The 16,320-nt window shown below is 57.6% G+C and overlaps 1 protein-coding gene across 3 annotated transcripts in view; it reads left to right on the top strand.

Moving 5' to 3' along the window:
- The window catches only part of LOC139240374 (basal cell adhesion molecule-like), a 166,195-nt gene that overhangs the window by 143,575 nt on the left and 6,300 nt on the right, over positions 1-16,320 (top strand). For 2 of the 3 annotated variants that reach the window (XM_070868845.1, XM_070868846.1), the window contains exons 12-15: positions 106-241; positions 4,026-4,061; positions 7,388-7,532; positions 15,372-15,486. In XM_070868845.1, the coding sequence (XP_070724946.1) occupies positions 106-241; positions 4,026-4,061; positions 7,388-7,532; positions 15,372-15,486 (432 nt within the window). The remainder of the gene's footprint in view (positions 1-105; positions 242-4,025; positions 4,062-7,387; positions 7,533-15,371; positions 15,487-16,320) is intronic. The other variant, XM_070868847.1, reaches the window with a different exon arrangement.

Here is a 16,320-nt window from a genome sequence, read left to right as displayed (position 1 = left end):
CTCCGTCTGTGCTGTGACCGTTCGAGGAGTGTGTGAAATCAGCTGACTGGTTCCCCGAACGGCACACGTTAACTAACCTGTCCCTGCTCCTCTCCCCCACTGCAGCCGGTGACCAGCTCGGAGAACGGCGTGAGCAGCAAGCTGTCGGTCGCCGTGACGGCCAGGATGGTACAGAGCGGCGTCACCTGCAATGCCACCAACAAGTACGGCTGGGCCCTGCGGAGCTTCCAGCTGGCGATCGGTCAGTGCTCACCCTCGGGCCGTGTCGGCTTGCCGGGGGGTGGGGGGGGTGAGGAGAGAGGGGGGGGATGGTGTTACCATCGTTGGTGGGGTTCACCCGTGACGGCCTTTGTAGTCGAATGGCCGCTCACTCGGGCGAGCCAGCCGATGTGGGAGGGGGGCGCAGGGGGTTAGGCTTGGTGGGGGCGTTTATCCCGACTCTCTGCTTCCTGTCTGCCAACCAGTTCTCTATCCACGCCAGCACATTACCCCCAATACCATGTGCTTTAATTTTGCACACCAATCTCTTGTGTGGGACCTTGTGAAACGCCTTTTGAAAGTCCAAATACACCACATCCACTGGTTCTCCCTTGTCCACTCTACCAGTTACATCCTCAAAAAATCCTAGCAGATTTGTCAAGCATGATTTCCCTTTCATCACTCCATGCTGACTTGGACCGATCCTGTCACTGCTTTCCAAATGCGCTGCTATTACATCTTTAATAATTGATTCCAACATTTTCCCCACCACCGATGTCAGGCTGACCGGTCTATAATTACCCGCTTTCTCTCTCCCTCCTTTTTTAAAAAGTTGGGTTACATTAGCTACCCTCCAAACCACAGGAACTGATCCAGAGTCTGTAGAATGTTGGAAAATGACCACCAATACATTCACTATTTCTAGGGCCACTTCCCTAAGTACACTGGGATGCAGGCTATCAGGTCCTGGGGATTTATCGGCCTTCAATCCCATCAATTTCCCTAACACAATTTCCTGACTAATAATGATTTCCTTCAGTTCCTCCTTCTCGCTAGACCCTCTGTACCCTAGTATTTCCGGAAGGTTATTTGTGTCTTCCTTAGTGAAGACAGAACCAAAGTATGTGTTCAACTGGTCTGCCATTTCTTTGTTCCCCATTATAAAATTCACCTGAATCTGACTGCAAGGGACCTACATTTGTCTTCACTAATCTTTTTCTCTTCATATATCTATAGAAACTTTTGCAGTCAGTTTTTATGTTCCCAGCAAGCTTCCTCTCGTACTCTATTTTTCCCCTCCTAATTAAACCCTTTGTCCTCCTCTGCTGAATTCTAAATTTCTCCCAGTCCTCAGGTTTGCTGCTTTTTCTGGCCAATTTATATGCCTCTTCCTTGGATTTAACACGATCCCTAATTTCCCTTGTTAGCCACGGTTGAGCCACCTTGCCTGTTTTATTTTTACGCCAGACAGGGATGTACAATTGCTGAAGTTCATCCATGTGATCTTTAAATGTTTGCCATTGCCTATCCACCATCAACCCTTTAAGTATCATTCGCCAGTCTATTCTAGCCAATTCACGTCTCATACCATCGAAGTTACCTTTCTTTAAGTTGAGGCCCCTAGTCTCTGAATTAACTGTGTCACTCTCCATCTTAATGAAGAATTCTACCATATTATGGTCACTCTTCCCCAAGGGGCCTCGCACAACAAGATTGCTAATTAGTCCTCTCTCATTACACAACACCCAGTCTAGGATGGCCAGCTCTCGAGTTGGTTCTTCGACATATTGGTCTAGAAAACCATCCCTTATACACTCCAGGAAATCCTCCTCCACCGTATTGCTACCAGTTTGGTTCGCCCAATCAATATGTAGATTAAAGTCACCCATGATATCTGCTATACCTTTATTGCACGCATCCCTAATTTCTTGTTTGATGCCATCCCCAACCTCACTACTGCTGTTTGGTGGTCTATACACAACTCCCACTAGCGTTTTCTGCCCTTTGATATTCCGTAGCTCCACCCATACCGATTCCACATTATCCAGGCTAATGTCCCTCCTTACTAATGCGTTAATCTCCTCTTTATCCAGCAATGCTACCCCACCTCCTTTTCCTTTCTGTCTATACTTCCTGAATGTTGAGTACCCCTGGATGTTGAGTTCCCAGCCTTGGTTACCCTGGAACCATGTTTCCGTAATCGCAATTACATCATATTCGTTAATTGCTGCCTGCGCAGTTAATTCGTCCACCTTATTCCGAATACTCCTTGCATTGAGGCTCAGAGCCGTCAGGGTTGTTTTTTTAACACTCTTTGTCCTTTTAGAATTTTTCTGTAATGTGGCCCTTTTTGATTTTTGCCTTGGGTTTCTCTGCCCTCCACTTTTACTTTTCTTTTTTCTGTCTTTTGCTTCTGCCCCCTTTTTATTTCCCTCTGTCTCCCTGCATAGGTTCCCATCCCCCTGCCATATTAGTTTAACTCCTCCCCAACAGCACTAGCAAACACTCCCCCGAGGACATTGGTTCCGGTCCTGCCCAGGTGCAGACTGTCCGGTTTGTACTGGTCCCACCTCCCCCAGAACCGGTTCCAATGTCCCAGGAATTTGAATCCCTCCCTGCTGCACCACTGCTCAAGCCACGTATTCATCTGAATTATCCTGCGATCCCTACTCTGACTTGCACGTGGCACTGGTAGCAATCCTGAGATTACTACATTTGAGGTGCTACTTTTTAATTTAGCTCCCAGCTCCCTAAATTGAGCTTATAGGACCTCATTCCATTTTTTAACCTATATCGTTGGTACCAATGTGCACCACGACAACTGGCTGTTCACCCTCCCCCTCCAAAATGTTCTGCAGCCACTCCGAGACATCCTTGACCCTTGCACCAGGGAGGCAACAAACCATCCTGGAGTCTCGGTTGCGGCCGCAGAAACGCCTATCTATTCCCCTTATGATTGAATCCCCGACCACTATAGCTCTCCCGCTCTTTTTCCTGACCTCCTGTGCAGCAGAGCCAGCCACAGTGCCATGAACTTGGCTGCTGCTGCCCTCCCCTGAAGATGCTCCTTAAAACCGACCTCTTTGACCAAGCTTTTGGTCGCCTGTCCCTAACCCCTAGTATCTCCTTATGTGGCTCGATCTCAAATTCTGTTTAATAATCGCTCCCTATGTTAAGAACGTTATATAAATGCACTTTGCTGTTGTTGGGCCTGGCGTTTATTGCCCGTCATACGTTGCCCCGGAGAAGGTGGTGTTTGTAATGTACTTGCTTCATGGCTTTTTTGCTTAAGAATTCACAAGTGGTTGTGAAAGGCACTCTATAAATGCAAGTCTTTCCTTTTCCTTATAGCTATTAATAACTCGTTGGTTTATTAGCAAAAGGTTTAACAATCACAGCACACATTTCCAGTTCATCCACCAGGTTCACAACCACCTGCCCCATCGTGGATCCCCCGAACCCAACAGGCCGGGGTTTTATTGAGTCGGGTGAGCATCACGTGACCAACGAAGCCCCTCCCACTCAACAGCTCTACAACTATTTTAACTAACCCAATTGGTCGGGGGTTTATTGAGTCGGGTGAGCATCACATGACCGACGAAGCCCCTCCCACTCAACAGCTCTACAACTATTTTAACTAACCCAACAGGCCGGGGTTTTATTGAGTCGGGTGAGCATCACGTGACCAACAAAGCCCCTCCCACTCAACAGCTCTACAACTATTTTAACTAACCCAACTGGCCGGGGGTTCATTGAGTCGGGCGAGCATCACGTGACCGGCGAAGCCCCTCCCACTCAACAGCTCCACCAATCTGTGAGCATGGTTGTAGATACGTACATTACAGTAACCACAATCCGTCCTCTTTTGTAGAGACCAGCTTTCCGCCCTCCGTCCCCGATTTATTCAGACTGAATTCAAAATGTTCTCAGTGCCCGTTGAGGGATTTGAATTTACGTTTGCTTGGATTGTTAGTCGGGATATCTGGGATTTAACCTCCACTTCTGGGAATATTAAGATCGCCCCCTTTGTGCTTTTTTTCACACAGTTCCACCGACCACTGAGCCACCAGTGACGTCAGGAGGTAAGGGTCTTGTTATATACCAGGCTGCAACACTCACTCCCCACCCCCATCACACCTCACCCCTCTTCCGTGTGCAGCCCGGGGGGCAGAGATGGTCAGGTGTGGCACTACCCTCTGGAAACTGAACCAATGCCGCCTCCTACAAGCCCCTTTATCACACCGTGGGAGTGTTTGATGGGACAGTGTAGAGGGAGCTTTACTCTGTATCTAACCCCCTGTACCTGCTCTGGGAGTGTTTGATGGGACAGTGTAGAGGGAGCTTTACTCTGTATCTAACCCCCTGTACCTGCTCTGGGAGTGTTTGATGGGACAGTGTAGAGGGAGCTTTACTCTGTATCTAACCCCCTGTACCTGCCCTGGGAGTGTTTGATGGGACAGTGTAGAGGGAGCTTTACTCTGTATCTAACCCCCTGTACCTGCCCTGGGAGTGTTTGATGGGACAGTGTAGAGGGAGCTTTACTCTGTATCTAACCCTGTGCTGTACCTGCCCTGGGAGTGTTTGATGGGACAGTGTAGAGGGAGCTTTACTCTGTATCTAACCCCCTGTACCTGCTCTGGGAATGTTTGATGGGATAGTGTAGAGGGAGCTTTACTCTGTATCTAACCCCCGATACCTGCTCTGGGAGTGTTTGATGGGATAGTGTAGAGGGAGCTTTACTCTGGGGTAGGGTCAGGGGGAGTGGGTCAGGTGGAGTGTGTCGGGGGTCGGGGGGAGAGGGTCGGGGGTCGGGGGGAGAGGGTCGGGGGCCAGGGGGAGTGGGTCGGGGGGAGTGGGTCGGGGGTCGGGGGGAGAGGGTCGGGGGTCAGAGGGAGTGGGTCGGGGGTCGGGGGGAGAGGGTCGGGGGTCAGAGGGAGTGGGTCGGAGGTCAGGGGGAGTGGGTCGGGGGTCAGGGGGAGTGGGTCGGGGGGAGTGGGTCGGTGGACGGGGGGAGTGGGTCGGGGGTCGGGGGGAGAGGGTCGGGGGTCAGAGGGAGTGGGTCGGGGGGAGTGGGTCGGGGGTCGGGGGGAGAGGGTCGGGGGTCAGAGGGAGTGGGTCAGGGGGAGTGGGTCGGGGGTCAGAGGGAGTGGGTCGGGGGGAGTGGGTCGGGGGGAGTGGGTCGGGGGAGTGGGTCGGGGGTCGGGGGGAGTGGGTCGGGGGGAGTGGGTCGGGGGTCAGAGGGAGTGGGTCGGGGGTCGGGGGGAGTGGGTCGGGGGTCGGGGGAGTGGGTCGGGGGTCGGGGGGAGTGGGTCGGGGGTCAGAGGGAGTGGGTCGGGGGTCGGGGGGAGTGGGTCGGGGGTCGGGGGAGTGGGTCGGGGGTCGGGGGGAGTGGGTCGGGGGGAGTGGGTCGGGGGTCGGGGGGAGTGGGTCGGGGGTCGGGGGGAGAGGGTCGGGGTTCAGAGGGAGTGGGTCGGGGGGAGTGGGTCGGGGGTCGGGGGGAGTGGGTCGGGGGTCGGGGGGAGTGGGTCGGGGGTCGGGGGGAGTGGGTCGGGGGGAGTGGGTCGGGGGAGTGGGTCGGGGGTCGGGGGGAGTGGGTCGGGGGTCGGGGTGAGTGGGTCGGGGGTCGGGGTGAGTGGGTCGGGGGTCGGGGGGAGTGGGTCGGGGGTCGGGGTGAGTGGGTCGGGGGTCGGGGGGAGAGGGTCGGGGTTCAGAGGGAGTGGGTCGGGGGGAGTGGGTCGGGGGGAGTGGGTCGGGGGTCGGGGGGAGTGGGTCGGGGGTCGGGGGGAGTGGGTCGGGGGTCGGGGGGAGTGGGTCGGGGGGAGTGGGTCGGGGGAGTGGGTCGGGGGTCGGGGGGAGTGGGTCGGGGGTCGGGGTGAGTGGGTCGGGGGTCGGGGGGAGTGGGTCGGGGGTCGGGGGGAGTGGGTCGGGTGGAGTGGGTCGGGGGTCGGGGGGAGAGGGTCGGGGGTCAGAGGGAGTGGGTCGGGGGTCGGGGGGAGTGGGTCGGGGGGAGTAGGTCGGGGGTCGGGGGGAGAGGGTCGGGGGTCAGAGGGAGTGGGTCGGGGGTCAGGGGGAGTGGGTCGGGGGGAGTGGGTCGGGGGGAGTGGGTCGGGGGTCGGGGGGAGAGGGTCGGGGGTCAGAGGGAGTGGGTCGGGGGTCGGGGGGAGTGGGTCGGGGGGAGTGGGTCGGGGGTCGGGGGGAGAGGGTCGGGGGTCAGAGGGAGTGGGTCGGGGGTCGGGGGGAGTGGGTCGGGGGGAGTGGGTCGGGGGTCGGGGGGAGAGGGTCGGGGTTCAGAGGGAGTGGGTCGGGGGTCGGGGGGAGTGGGTCGGGGGTCGGGGTGAGTGGGTCGGGGGTCGGGGTGAGTGGGTCGGGGGTCGGGGGGAGAGGGTAGGGGGTCAGAGGGAGTGGGTCGGGGGTCAGAGGGAGTGGGTCGGGGGTCGGGGGGAGTGGGTCGGGGGTAGTGGGTCGGGGGTCGGGGGGAGAGGGTCGGGGTTCAGAGGGAGTGGGTCGGGGGTCGGGGGGAGTGGGTCGGGGGGAGTGGGTCGGGGGTCGGGGGGAGAGGGTCGGGGTTCAGAGGGAGTGGGTCGGGGGTCGGGGGGAGTGGGTCGGGGGGAGTGGGTCGGGGGTCGGGGGGAGAGGGTCGGGGTTCAGAGGGAGTGGGTCGGGGTTCAGAGGGAGTGGGTCGGGGGGAGTGGGTCGGGGGTCGGGGGGAGAGGGTCGGGGTTCAGAGGGAGTGGGTCGGGGTTCAGAGGGAGTGGGTCGGGGGCCGGGGGTTGTGGGTCGGGGGTGAGCCTGTCTGTGTTCACACCGCTTTGTCCAGCACTGCCCTGGTTGGGCTGTGTCCTCTCCCCCATGTAATGCTCTGCTCTCTCCCCTCACGCTGCAAAAGTGGACTCCGTTAAGAAAACAGGTAAGTGCACCGACTCTTTTCAAATTACGATACGCGGTCTGTCTTAGCGCCGATTTATATCTCGCTTTCCCCCCTCCCCCTCCCCCGAGGGCGCAGCCTCCCACTGGAGTAACGCTCTCCCTAACGCCAATGGCCTCAAAACGCGGGATATTTGACTACAGTAGGCTTCACGGATCTGTCCATCTTATCCCTAACCGACGTCCAATAGGAGATTCACAACAAAGAATGAGGCGATTCAGATAAACCTGTCTGTGCTAACTCATTGACAGGATCAATCCCCAAACTAATCCCACTGCCCCGCTCTCTCCCCAGAGCCCTGTATCAATCCCAAACTAATCCCACTGCCCCGCTCTCTCCCCATAGCCCTGTATCAATCCCAAACTAATCCCACTGCCCCCCTCTCCCCCCTGGGTGGGGCCAGTGTTGACTGTGCTGCTGACGATTGTGTTTTCACCATCTCTCTCTCTCTCGCTCTTTCTCCCTCTCTCTCTCCCCCGACAGAGAACCGTGAGCCCCAGGGCGGTGGTGGTGGGGCGGTGATTGCCGTGGTGGTCTGTGTCCTCCTGCTGCTCCTCATCGTGGCCTGCCTCTTCTGTCTGCACAAGAAGGGCAAGCTGCCCTGTGGGAAGGCCGAGAAAAAGGACGTGTGAGTGACTGGGGGAGTGGAGGGGGAGGGGTGGGAGGAGGAGGGGTGTGAGGGGGAGGGGGAGGGGTGGGAGGGGGAGGGGTGTGAGGGGGAGGGGGAGGGGTGGGAGGGGGTGGGGGAGGGGTGGGGTGTGATGGGGAGGGGGAGGGGTGGGAAGGGGAGGGGTGTGAGGAGGAGGGGCGTGGTGTGAGGGGCAGGGGGAGGGGGTGGGGGAGGGGCGGGGTGTGATGGGGAGGGGGAGGGGTGGGAAGGGGAGGGGTGTGAGGGGGATGGGAGGGAATGTGAGGGGCAGGGAAGGGGAGGGGGGAGGGGTGTGAGTGGGAGGGGAGGGGATGTGAGGGGGAGGGAGGAGGGGAGTGAGGGGTGTGAGGGGGAGGGAGGAGGGGAGTGAGGGGGAGGGGAGGGGATGAGGGGATGTGGGGGGATGTTTGGGGGAGTAGCTGTGAGGGGGAGGGGGGAGGGGGTGTGAGGGGAGGGGATGTGAGGGGGAGGGGAGGGGATATGAGGGGGAGGGAGAGGGAGAGTGAGGGGGAGGGGAGGGGATAAGGGGGTGGGAGGGGAGGGGATGAGGGGATGGGAGGGGAGGGGTTGTGAGGGGGAGAGGGGGAGGGGACGAGGTGGTGTGAGGGGGAGTGGAGGGGATGTGTGAGGGAGTGGCTGTGAGGGGGAGGGGGGAGGGGACGGGGGAGGGGCTGTTGCGGGAGGAGCGAGGAGGGATGGGGATGTCAGGGAATGTTGCGAGGTGGGGGAGGTGTGCTGTAATGTACCCGATACTCTGTGTACGTGCTGATGGTTGAGGGATAAATATTCGCCCACAACAGCGTGGAGAATTCCTCTGCTCTTCTTCGTAATAGTGGGTGTGGTATCTCGCAGCACTCCCTCAGTACTGCCCCTCCGACAGTGCGGCACTCCCTCAGTACTGCCCCTCCGACAGTGCGGCACTCCCTCAGTACTGCCCCTCCGACAGTGTGCACTCCCTCAGTACTGCCCCTCCGACAGTGTGGCACTCCCTCAGTACTGCCCCTCCGACAGTGTGGCACTCCCTCAGTACTGCCCCTCCGACAGTGCGGCGCTCCCTCAGTACTGTCCCTCCGACAGTGCGGTGCTCCTTCAGTACTGCCCCTCCGACAGTGCGGTGCTCCCTCAGTACTGCCCCTCCGACAGTGCGGCGCTCCCTCAGTACTGCTCCTCCGACAGTGCGGCACTCCCTCAGTCCTGCCCCTCCGACAGTGCGGCGCTCCCTCAGTACCGCCCCTCCGACAGTGCGGCACTCCCTCAGTACCGCCCCTCCGACAGTGCGGCGCTCCCTCAGTACCGCCCCTCCGACAGTGCGGTGCTCCCTCAGTACCGCCCCTCCGACAGTGTGGCACTCCCTCAGTACTGCCCCTCCGACAGTGTGGCACTCCCTCAGTACTGCCCCTCCGACAGTGTGGCACTCCCTCAGTACTGCCCCTCCGACAGTGCGGCACTCCCTCAGTACTGCTCCTCTGACAGTGCGACACTCCCTCAGTACTGCCCCTCCGACAGTGCGGCACTCCCTCAGTACTGCTCCTCTGACAGTGCGACACTCCCTCAATACTGTCCCTCCGACAGTGCGGCGCTCCCTCAGTACTGCCCCTCCGACAGTGCGGCACTCCCTCAGTACTGCCCCTCCGACAGTGTGGCACTCCCTCAGTACTGAACTGGAGTGCCAGCCTAGATTTGTATGCCCCAGTTCCATCCAGGTTTTGAACACACTATTCTGAGGCAATGTTGCTACCAACTGAGCCATGGCTGACAGAGAGAGAGAGAGAGAGAGAGAGAAACAGTAAGAGTGGGTGAAACAGAGAGTGGAGTGAGAATGGGTAGAGAATGGCGAGAAAGTGATTATATAAGGGGAAGAGAGGGAGCGACATCGGAGGTGGGAGTAGGAGAGAGACCGACAGACAGAGTGAGAGAGACTGAGAGGGTGAGAGAGGGAGAGCGAGAGTGTGAGAGTGAGAGTGAGAGCGAGAGGGAGAGGGAGAGAGGGACAGGGAGAGGGAGAGTGTGAGAGGGAGAGAGACAGAGTGAGAGAGACAGATTGCAAGAGAGAAACAGATTGAGAGAGAGAAACAGATTGAGAGAGAGATAGAGTTAGACAGAGAGAGAGAGAGACAGAGAGAGAGTGAGAGGGAGAGGGAGAGAGGGAGAGAGACAGAGTGAGAGAGGCAGTTTGAGAGAGAGAAACAGATTGAGAGAGACAGAGAGAGAGTGTGAGAAGGAGAGGGAGAGGGAGAGAGGGACAGAGAGAGAGAGAGACAGACAGAGAGAGAGAGTGTGAGAGAGACAGAGAGTGTGAGAGCAAGAGGGAGAGTGTGAGAGGGAGAGTGTGAGAGGGAGAGGGAGAGGGAGAAAGGGAGAGAGACAGTGAGAGAGACAGATTGAGAGAGAGAGAGACAGAGAGAGAGAGAAAGACAGAGAGAGAGAGAGAAAGATAGAGAGAGAGACAGGGAGAGACCGAGATAGTGAGGGAGACCGAGAGACAGCGAGTGAGACAGGGACAGAGACAGGGAGGGAGAGACCGAGAGGGAGGGAGGGAGAGACTGAGAGTGAGGAAGAGAGACCGAGAGGGAGAGGGAGACGTTGAGAGAGAGGGAGGGAGAGAGAGAGCAACTTTGTCAGAAAGAGAGAGAGGCAGTGAGAGGGAGAGCTCGAATATGTGTGAGAGAGAGAGAGACAGAGAGATATAGACAGAGAGATATAGACAGAGAGAGAGACAGAGACAGAGACTGAGAGACAGTGAGAGGGAGAGGAAGAGAGGGACAGAGCGAGAGAGAGAGAATGTGAGAGAGAGAGCGAGAGAGAGAGAGACAGAGAGAGAGTGTGAGAGTGAGAGAGAATGATAGAGGGAGAGAGTCAGAGTGAGAGAGACAGATTGAGAGAGAGAGACAGATTAAGAGAGAGAGACAGATTGAGAGAGTGAGAGACAGAGAGAGAGAGTGAGAGAGAGAGAGACAGGGAAAGGCTGAGATAGTGAGGGAGACCGAGAGAGAGGGAGTGAGACAGGGAGGGAGTGAGACAGGGAGGGAGGGAGGGAGAGACTGAGAGGGAGGGGGAGGGGGAGACGGAGAGAGAGAGGGGGAGTGAGACAGGGAGGGAGTGAGACAGGGAGGGAGGGAGGGAGAGACTGAGAGGGAGGGGGAGGGGGAGACGGAGAGAGAGAGGGGGAGAGAGTGGGGGAGAGGGAGAGGGGGGGGAGAGGGGGTGAGGGGGACATTCGGCGAGGGAGAGCAGCTGTTTCTTGGACCCTGGCCGGGTGAGTTGGCCGGAGAGATGGGCCTCTCCCGATAGGGGAGCAGGATTCGAGGTATTGCAGTGAACGGGCTTGCTGGAGGCTGAGTGAGCCGGACAGGGCTAAGCTCGGTGGGGAGGGGATGAGCAGTGTCCGTGCACAAGCTGCCGATGGGACAGGGATTGAATGGTGGGATCGATGTGACTAATGAGTCCTGATGGGGCTCATTAGGGCTGAGCGAGATAGCGAGGCCTTGGCGGCCAATCCCAGCACAGACAGAAGGCTGTGCTAATGTTTATTTAATGAAGTTGCCAGATTAAGCCCATACTGAGGGTCCGAGGGGGAGGGATTCATTGATGGGATCGATCCATGCCTCTCCGTCTGCCATTGAGTTTTACCTCCTGAACGTTGACCAATCCACAGCTGCCATTGCCCTGGCAGTACGAGCCAGGCTTGTTGTGGGATGCTGGCGGGTTGAGCGACTGTGGGGGCATCGTGGCCAATGTCCATCCTTCCCTCGATCACAACAACTTGTATTTATATAGCACCTTTAACGTAGTAAAACATCCCAAGACGCTTCACAGGAGCGATTATCAAACTCAATTTGACACTGAGCCACATAAGGAGATATTAGGGACAGGTGACCAAAATCTTCATCACAGAGCTCGGATTTAAGGAGCGTCTTGAAGGAGACGAGAGAGGTTGAGAGAGGCGGAGAGGTTTAGGGAGGGAGTTCCAGAGCTTGGGGCCCAGGCAACAGAAGGCACGGCCACCGATGGTGGAGCGATTATAATCAGGGATGGTCAGGAGGGCAGAATTAGAGCAGTGCAGAGATCTCGGGGGGTTGTGGGGCTGGAGGAGGTTACAGAGATAGGGAGGGGTGTAGGAGCTGGGGGAGGTTACAGAGATAGGGAGGGGGCGAGGGCCATGAAGGGATTTGTAAGCAAGGATGAGAATTTTGAAATCGAGGTGTTGCTTAACCGGGAGCCAATGTAGGTCAGTGAGCACAGGGGGTGATGGGTGAGCGGGACTGGGTGTGAGTTAGGACACGGGGCAGTGAGCACAGGGGGTGATGGGTGAGCGGGACTGGGTGTGAGTTAGGACACCGGGCAGTGAGCACAGGGGGTGATGGGTGAGCGGGACTCGGTGTGAGTTAGGACACGGGGCAGTGAGCACAGGGGGTGATGGGTGAGCGGGACTGGGTGTGAGTTAGGACACCGGGCAGTGAGCACAGGGGGTGATGGGTGAGTGGGACTGGGTGTGAGTTAGGACACCGGGCAGTGAGCACAGGGGGTGATGGGTGAGTGGGACTCGGTGTGAGATAAGACACGGGGCAGTGAGCACAGGGGGTGATGGGTGAGCAGGACTGGGTGCGAGTTAGGACATGGGGCAGTGAGCACAGGGGGTGATGGGTGAGCGGGACTCGGTGCGAGTTAGGACACGGGGCAGTGAGCACAGGGGGTGATGGGTGAGTGGGACTTGGTGTGAGTTAGGACACGGGTCAGTGAGCACAGGGGGTGATGGGTGAGTGGGACTCGGTGCGAGTTAGGACACGGGGCAGCGAGCACAGGAGGTGATGGGTGAGTGGGACTTGGTGTGAGTTAGGACACGGGGCAGTGAGCACAGGGGGTGATGGGTGAGCGGGACTCGGTGCGAGTTAGGACACGGGGGTAGCGAGCCCAGGGGGTGATGGGTGAGTGGGACTGGGTGCGAGTTAGGACACGGGGCAGTGAGCACAGGGGGTGATGGGTGAGCGGGACTGGGTGCGAGTTAGGACACGGGGGCAGTGAGCACAGGGGGTGATGGGTGAGCGGGACTCGGTGTGAGTTAGGACACGGGGGTAGCGAGCACAGGGGGTGATGGGTGAGTGGGACTCGGTGTGAGTTAGGACACGGGGGCAGCCGAGTTTTGGATCACCTCGAGATTACGTCGGGTAGAATGTGGGAGGCTGGCCAGGAGTGCGTTGGAATAGTCAAGTCTGGAGGTAACAAAGGCAGGGATGAGGGTTTCAGCATCAGTAGCAGGTGCAGAGGAACATTGATAACACAGTTTAGATGGGTCTTTACTCTGTATCTAACTCCGTGCTGTACCTGTCCTGGGAGTGTTTGATGGGACAGTGTAGAGGGAGCTTTACTCTGTATCTAACCCCGTGCTGTACCTGTCCTGGGAGTGTTTGATGGGACAATGTAGAGGGAGCTTTACTCTGTATCTAACCCCGTGCTGTACCTGCCCTGGGAGTGTTTGATGGGACAGTGTAGAGGGAGCTTTACTCTGTATCTAACGCCGTGCTGTACCTGCCCTGGGAGTGTTTGATGGGACAGTGTAGAGGGAGCTTTACTCTGTATCTAACCCCGTGCTGTACCTGTCCTGGGAGTGTTTGATGGGACAGTGTAGAGAGAGCTTTACTCTGTATCTAATCCCGTGCTGTACCTGTCCTGGGAGTGTTTGATGATGAAATCCAATGCCTGAATGGTAACACACCTCCCGATGATCACCACAAGCCCTGATATGAACGTTTTCTTCCCTTTAAGGGACTTATTTGCAGTTGGGCCAGATATAGAGTTGGGAAGGCTGGGATTCCGTCCACAGCTGTCACCGTGCTATATTTAACAGGCGTGTCGCGTGCCGTGAAATATGAGTGCATGTCTGCGCAGTGTAAATAAATACTCACACTGCCACCTCAGGATTTTGATTGAGGAATCTGGAGAGGGGAAGAAGGGGTGCGGAGATAGACCTTCCAACCGGGACCACTGACAGCTGCACGGGTTGGAGTTATTATTGATCGAGAGCATAGAGTCAGAATGGCATCCATCGGGAACTTGAAGCTTGGTTGAAGCCAAGCTTTGCTTTTATCCGATTGTTGGTGGAAGGGGATGTCGGGAACGTCCAGGAACAGGAAAGGTTTAATCGGCTCGAATCTCTTTCAGTCACCCATTCCCTCCACTATCGATCCAAACCTCCCCTTCTAACCTCCCGCCATTGCTTTCCGTGTGTGTGTGTGTGTGTGACTGGGAGGGGAACGTGGAGGGGGTGGTGTTCCCAGGCCCCTGCTGCCCTGGTCCTTCGAGGGGTTAGAGGTCGCGGGTTTGGGAGATGCTGCCGAAGAAGCCTTGGCGAGTTGCCGCGATGCATCTTGTAGACGGTGCACACCGCAGCCACGGTGCGCCGGTGGTGGAGGGAGTGAGTGTTGGAGGTGGTGGAGGGAGTGAGTGTTGGAGGTGGTGGAGGGAGTGAGTGTTGGAGGTGGTGGAGGGAGTGAGTGTTGGAGGCGGTGGAGGGAGTGAGTGTTGGAGGTGGTGGAGGGAGTGAGTGTTGGAGGTGGTGGAGGGAGTGAGTGTTGGAGGTGGTGGAGGGAGTGAGTGTTGGAGGCGGTGGAGGGAGTGAGTGTTGGAGGTGGTGGAGGGAGTGAGTGTTGGAGGTGGTGCAGGGAGTGAGTGTTGGAGGTGGTGGAGGGAGTGAGTGTTGGAGGTGGTGGAGGGAGTGAGTGTTGGAGGCGGTGGAGGGAGTGAGTGTTGGAGGTGGTGGAGGGAGTGAGTGTTGGAGGTGGTGGAGGGAGTGAGTGTTGGAGGCGGTGGAGGGAGTGAGTGTTGGAGGTGGTGGAGGGAGTGAGTGTTGGAGGTGGTGGAGGGAGTGAGTGTTGGAGGTGGTGGAGGGAGTGAGTGTTGGAGGTGGTGGAGGGAGTGAGTGTTGGAGGTGGTGGAGGGAGTGAGTGTTGGAGGTGGTGGAGGGAGTGAGTGTTGGAGGCGGTGGAGGGAGTGAGTGTTGGAGGTGGTGGAGGGAGGGAGTGTTGGAGGTGGTGGAGGGAGTGAGTGTTGGAGGTGGTGGAGGGAGGGAGTGTTGGAGGTGGTGGAGGGAGTGAGTGTTGGAGGTGGTGGGGAGCGGGCCCATCGAGCGGCCGGCTTTGTCCTGGATGGTGTCGAGCTTCTCGAGTGTTTGTTGGAGCTGCAACTCGTCCAGGCGAGTGGGGAGTGTTCCCTCACACTCCTGACTTGTGCCTTGTCGATGGTGGGAAGGCTTTGGGGAGTCAGGAGGTGAGACTCTCGCTGTAGAATACCCAGCCTCTGACCTGCTCTTGTAACCACGGTATTTATGTGGCTGGTCCGGTTAAGTTTCTGGTCAATGGTGACCCCCAGGATGGTGATGGTGGGGGATTGGGTGATGGTAATACCGTTGAATGTCAAGGGGCGGTGGTTAGACTCTCGCTTGTTGGAGATAGTCATTGCCTGGCACTTGTGTGGCACCAATGTGACTTGCCACTTACCACCCCAAGCCTGAATGTTGTCCAAGTCTTGCTGATACGCGGGCACGGACTGATTCATTATCTGGGGAGTCGCGAATGGCACTGAGCGAACATCCCCACCTCTGACCTTATGATGGAGGGAACGTCATTGATGGAGCAACTGACGATGGTTGGGCCGGAGAAACATGTTGCATGTTGGGAGAGGAAGGTATGCTGAGCTGGAGTGGGAGACACAACCATTGGGCCGTGATAGCAGCGCAGCAAAGGGCGCGAGAGCGGGGCGGGGTGGGGGCGGGACGGAGGGAAGGATTCTGACCAATCCCCCGTGCCTCTTTCCCTTTCCCAGAGTTCACAGCGAGGTGAAGAGCGATGACATTGTGGTGGAGATGAAGACGGGCCAGTCGCCTGAGACCTCTGGCCTGCTGGGCCCGAACGGAGAGAAGAGGCCCGCCGGAGACCGGGTGAGTTACCGTGACGACGCCCTGAACGGACTCCGGCTCGCGGTGCCTCCCCGCTGGGCCCCCGGTCGGGCCACCGACCCCCGCAATCTCCCGCCCCCCCCCCCCCCCCCCCCAGCCCCCGAGGGCCGGTACCATCGGGGAGCCAATCCGTCATCTCCCAAAGGGAGGGGGGGGGCGGGAAGAACAGTCATCATTGAGGTCCTCGACTGAGACTGCAACTGTGAGTCGCGGGGGCGGCCATTTTGTCACGGACCAGTCACCACAGGTGGCCACATTGAGGGTCAGAGTTGACAGCTGATTGGAGGACGGGCAGAATGATGACGGTAAAAAGAAAGACTTGCATTTATATAGCGCTGGACTTCTCAAAGCGCTTTACAGCCAATGAAACACTTTTGGAGTGCAATCACTGTTGTAATGTGGGAAATGCGGCAGCTAATTGGCGCACAGCAAGCTCCCACACAGCAATGTGATAATGACCAGATCATCTGTTTTAGTGATGTTGGTTGAAGGACACCAGGGATAACTCCCTTGCTCTTCTTCAAAATAGTGCCATGAGATTTTTTATGCCTACCTGGGTTATCCTGGTCTGGGCTATTGTGGCCTGGGTTATCCTGGTCTGGGTTATTCTGGCCTGGGTTATCCTGGCCTGGGTTATCCTGGCCTGGGTTATTATGGCCTGGGTTATTCTGGCCTGGGTTATCCTGGCCTGGGTTATTCTGGCCTGAGTTATTCTGGCCTGGGTTATCCTGGTCTGGGTTATTCTGGTCTGGGCTATTGTGGCCTGGGTTATCCTGGTCTGGGTTATCCTGGTCTGTGTTATTGTGGCCTGGGTTA

The sequence above is a fragment of the Pristiophorus japonicus genome, chromosome 31 (genome assembly GCF_044704955.1).
Source record: "Pristiophorus japonicus isolate sPriJap1 chromosome 31, sPriJap1.hap1, whole genome shotgun sequence".
NCBI lineage: Eukaryota > Metazoa > Chordata > Chondrichthyes > Pristiophoridae > Pristiophorus > Pristiophorus japonicus.
The sequence above is the reverse complement of the archived record's forward strand: the minus strand, read 5'-3'. Positions and strand labels throughout refer to the sequence as shown.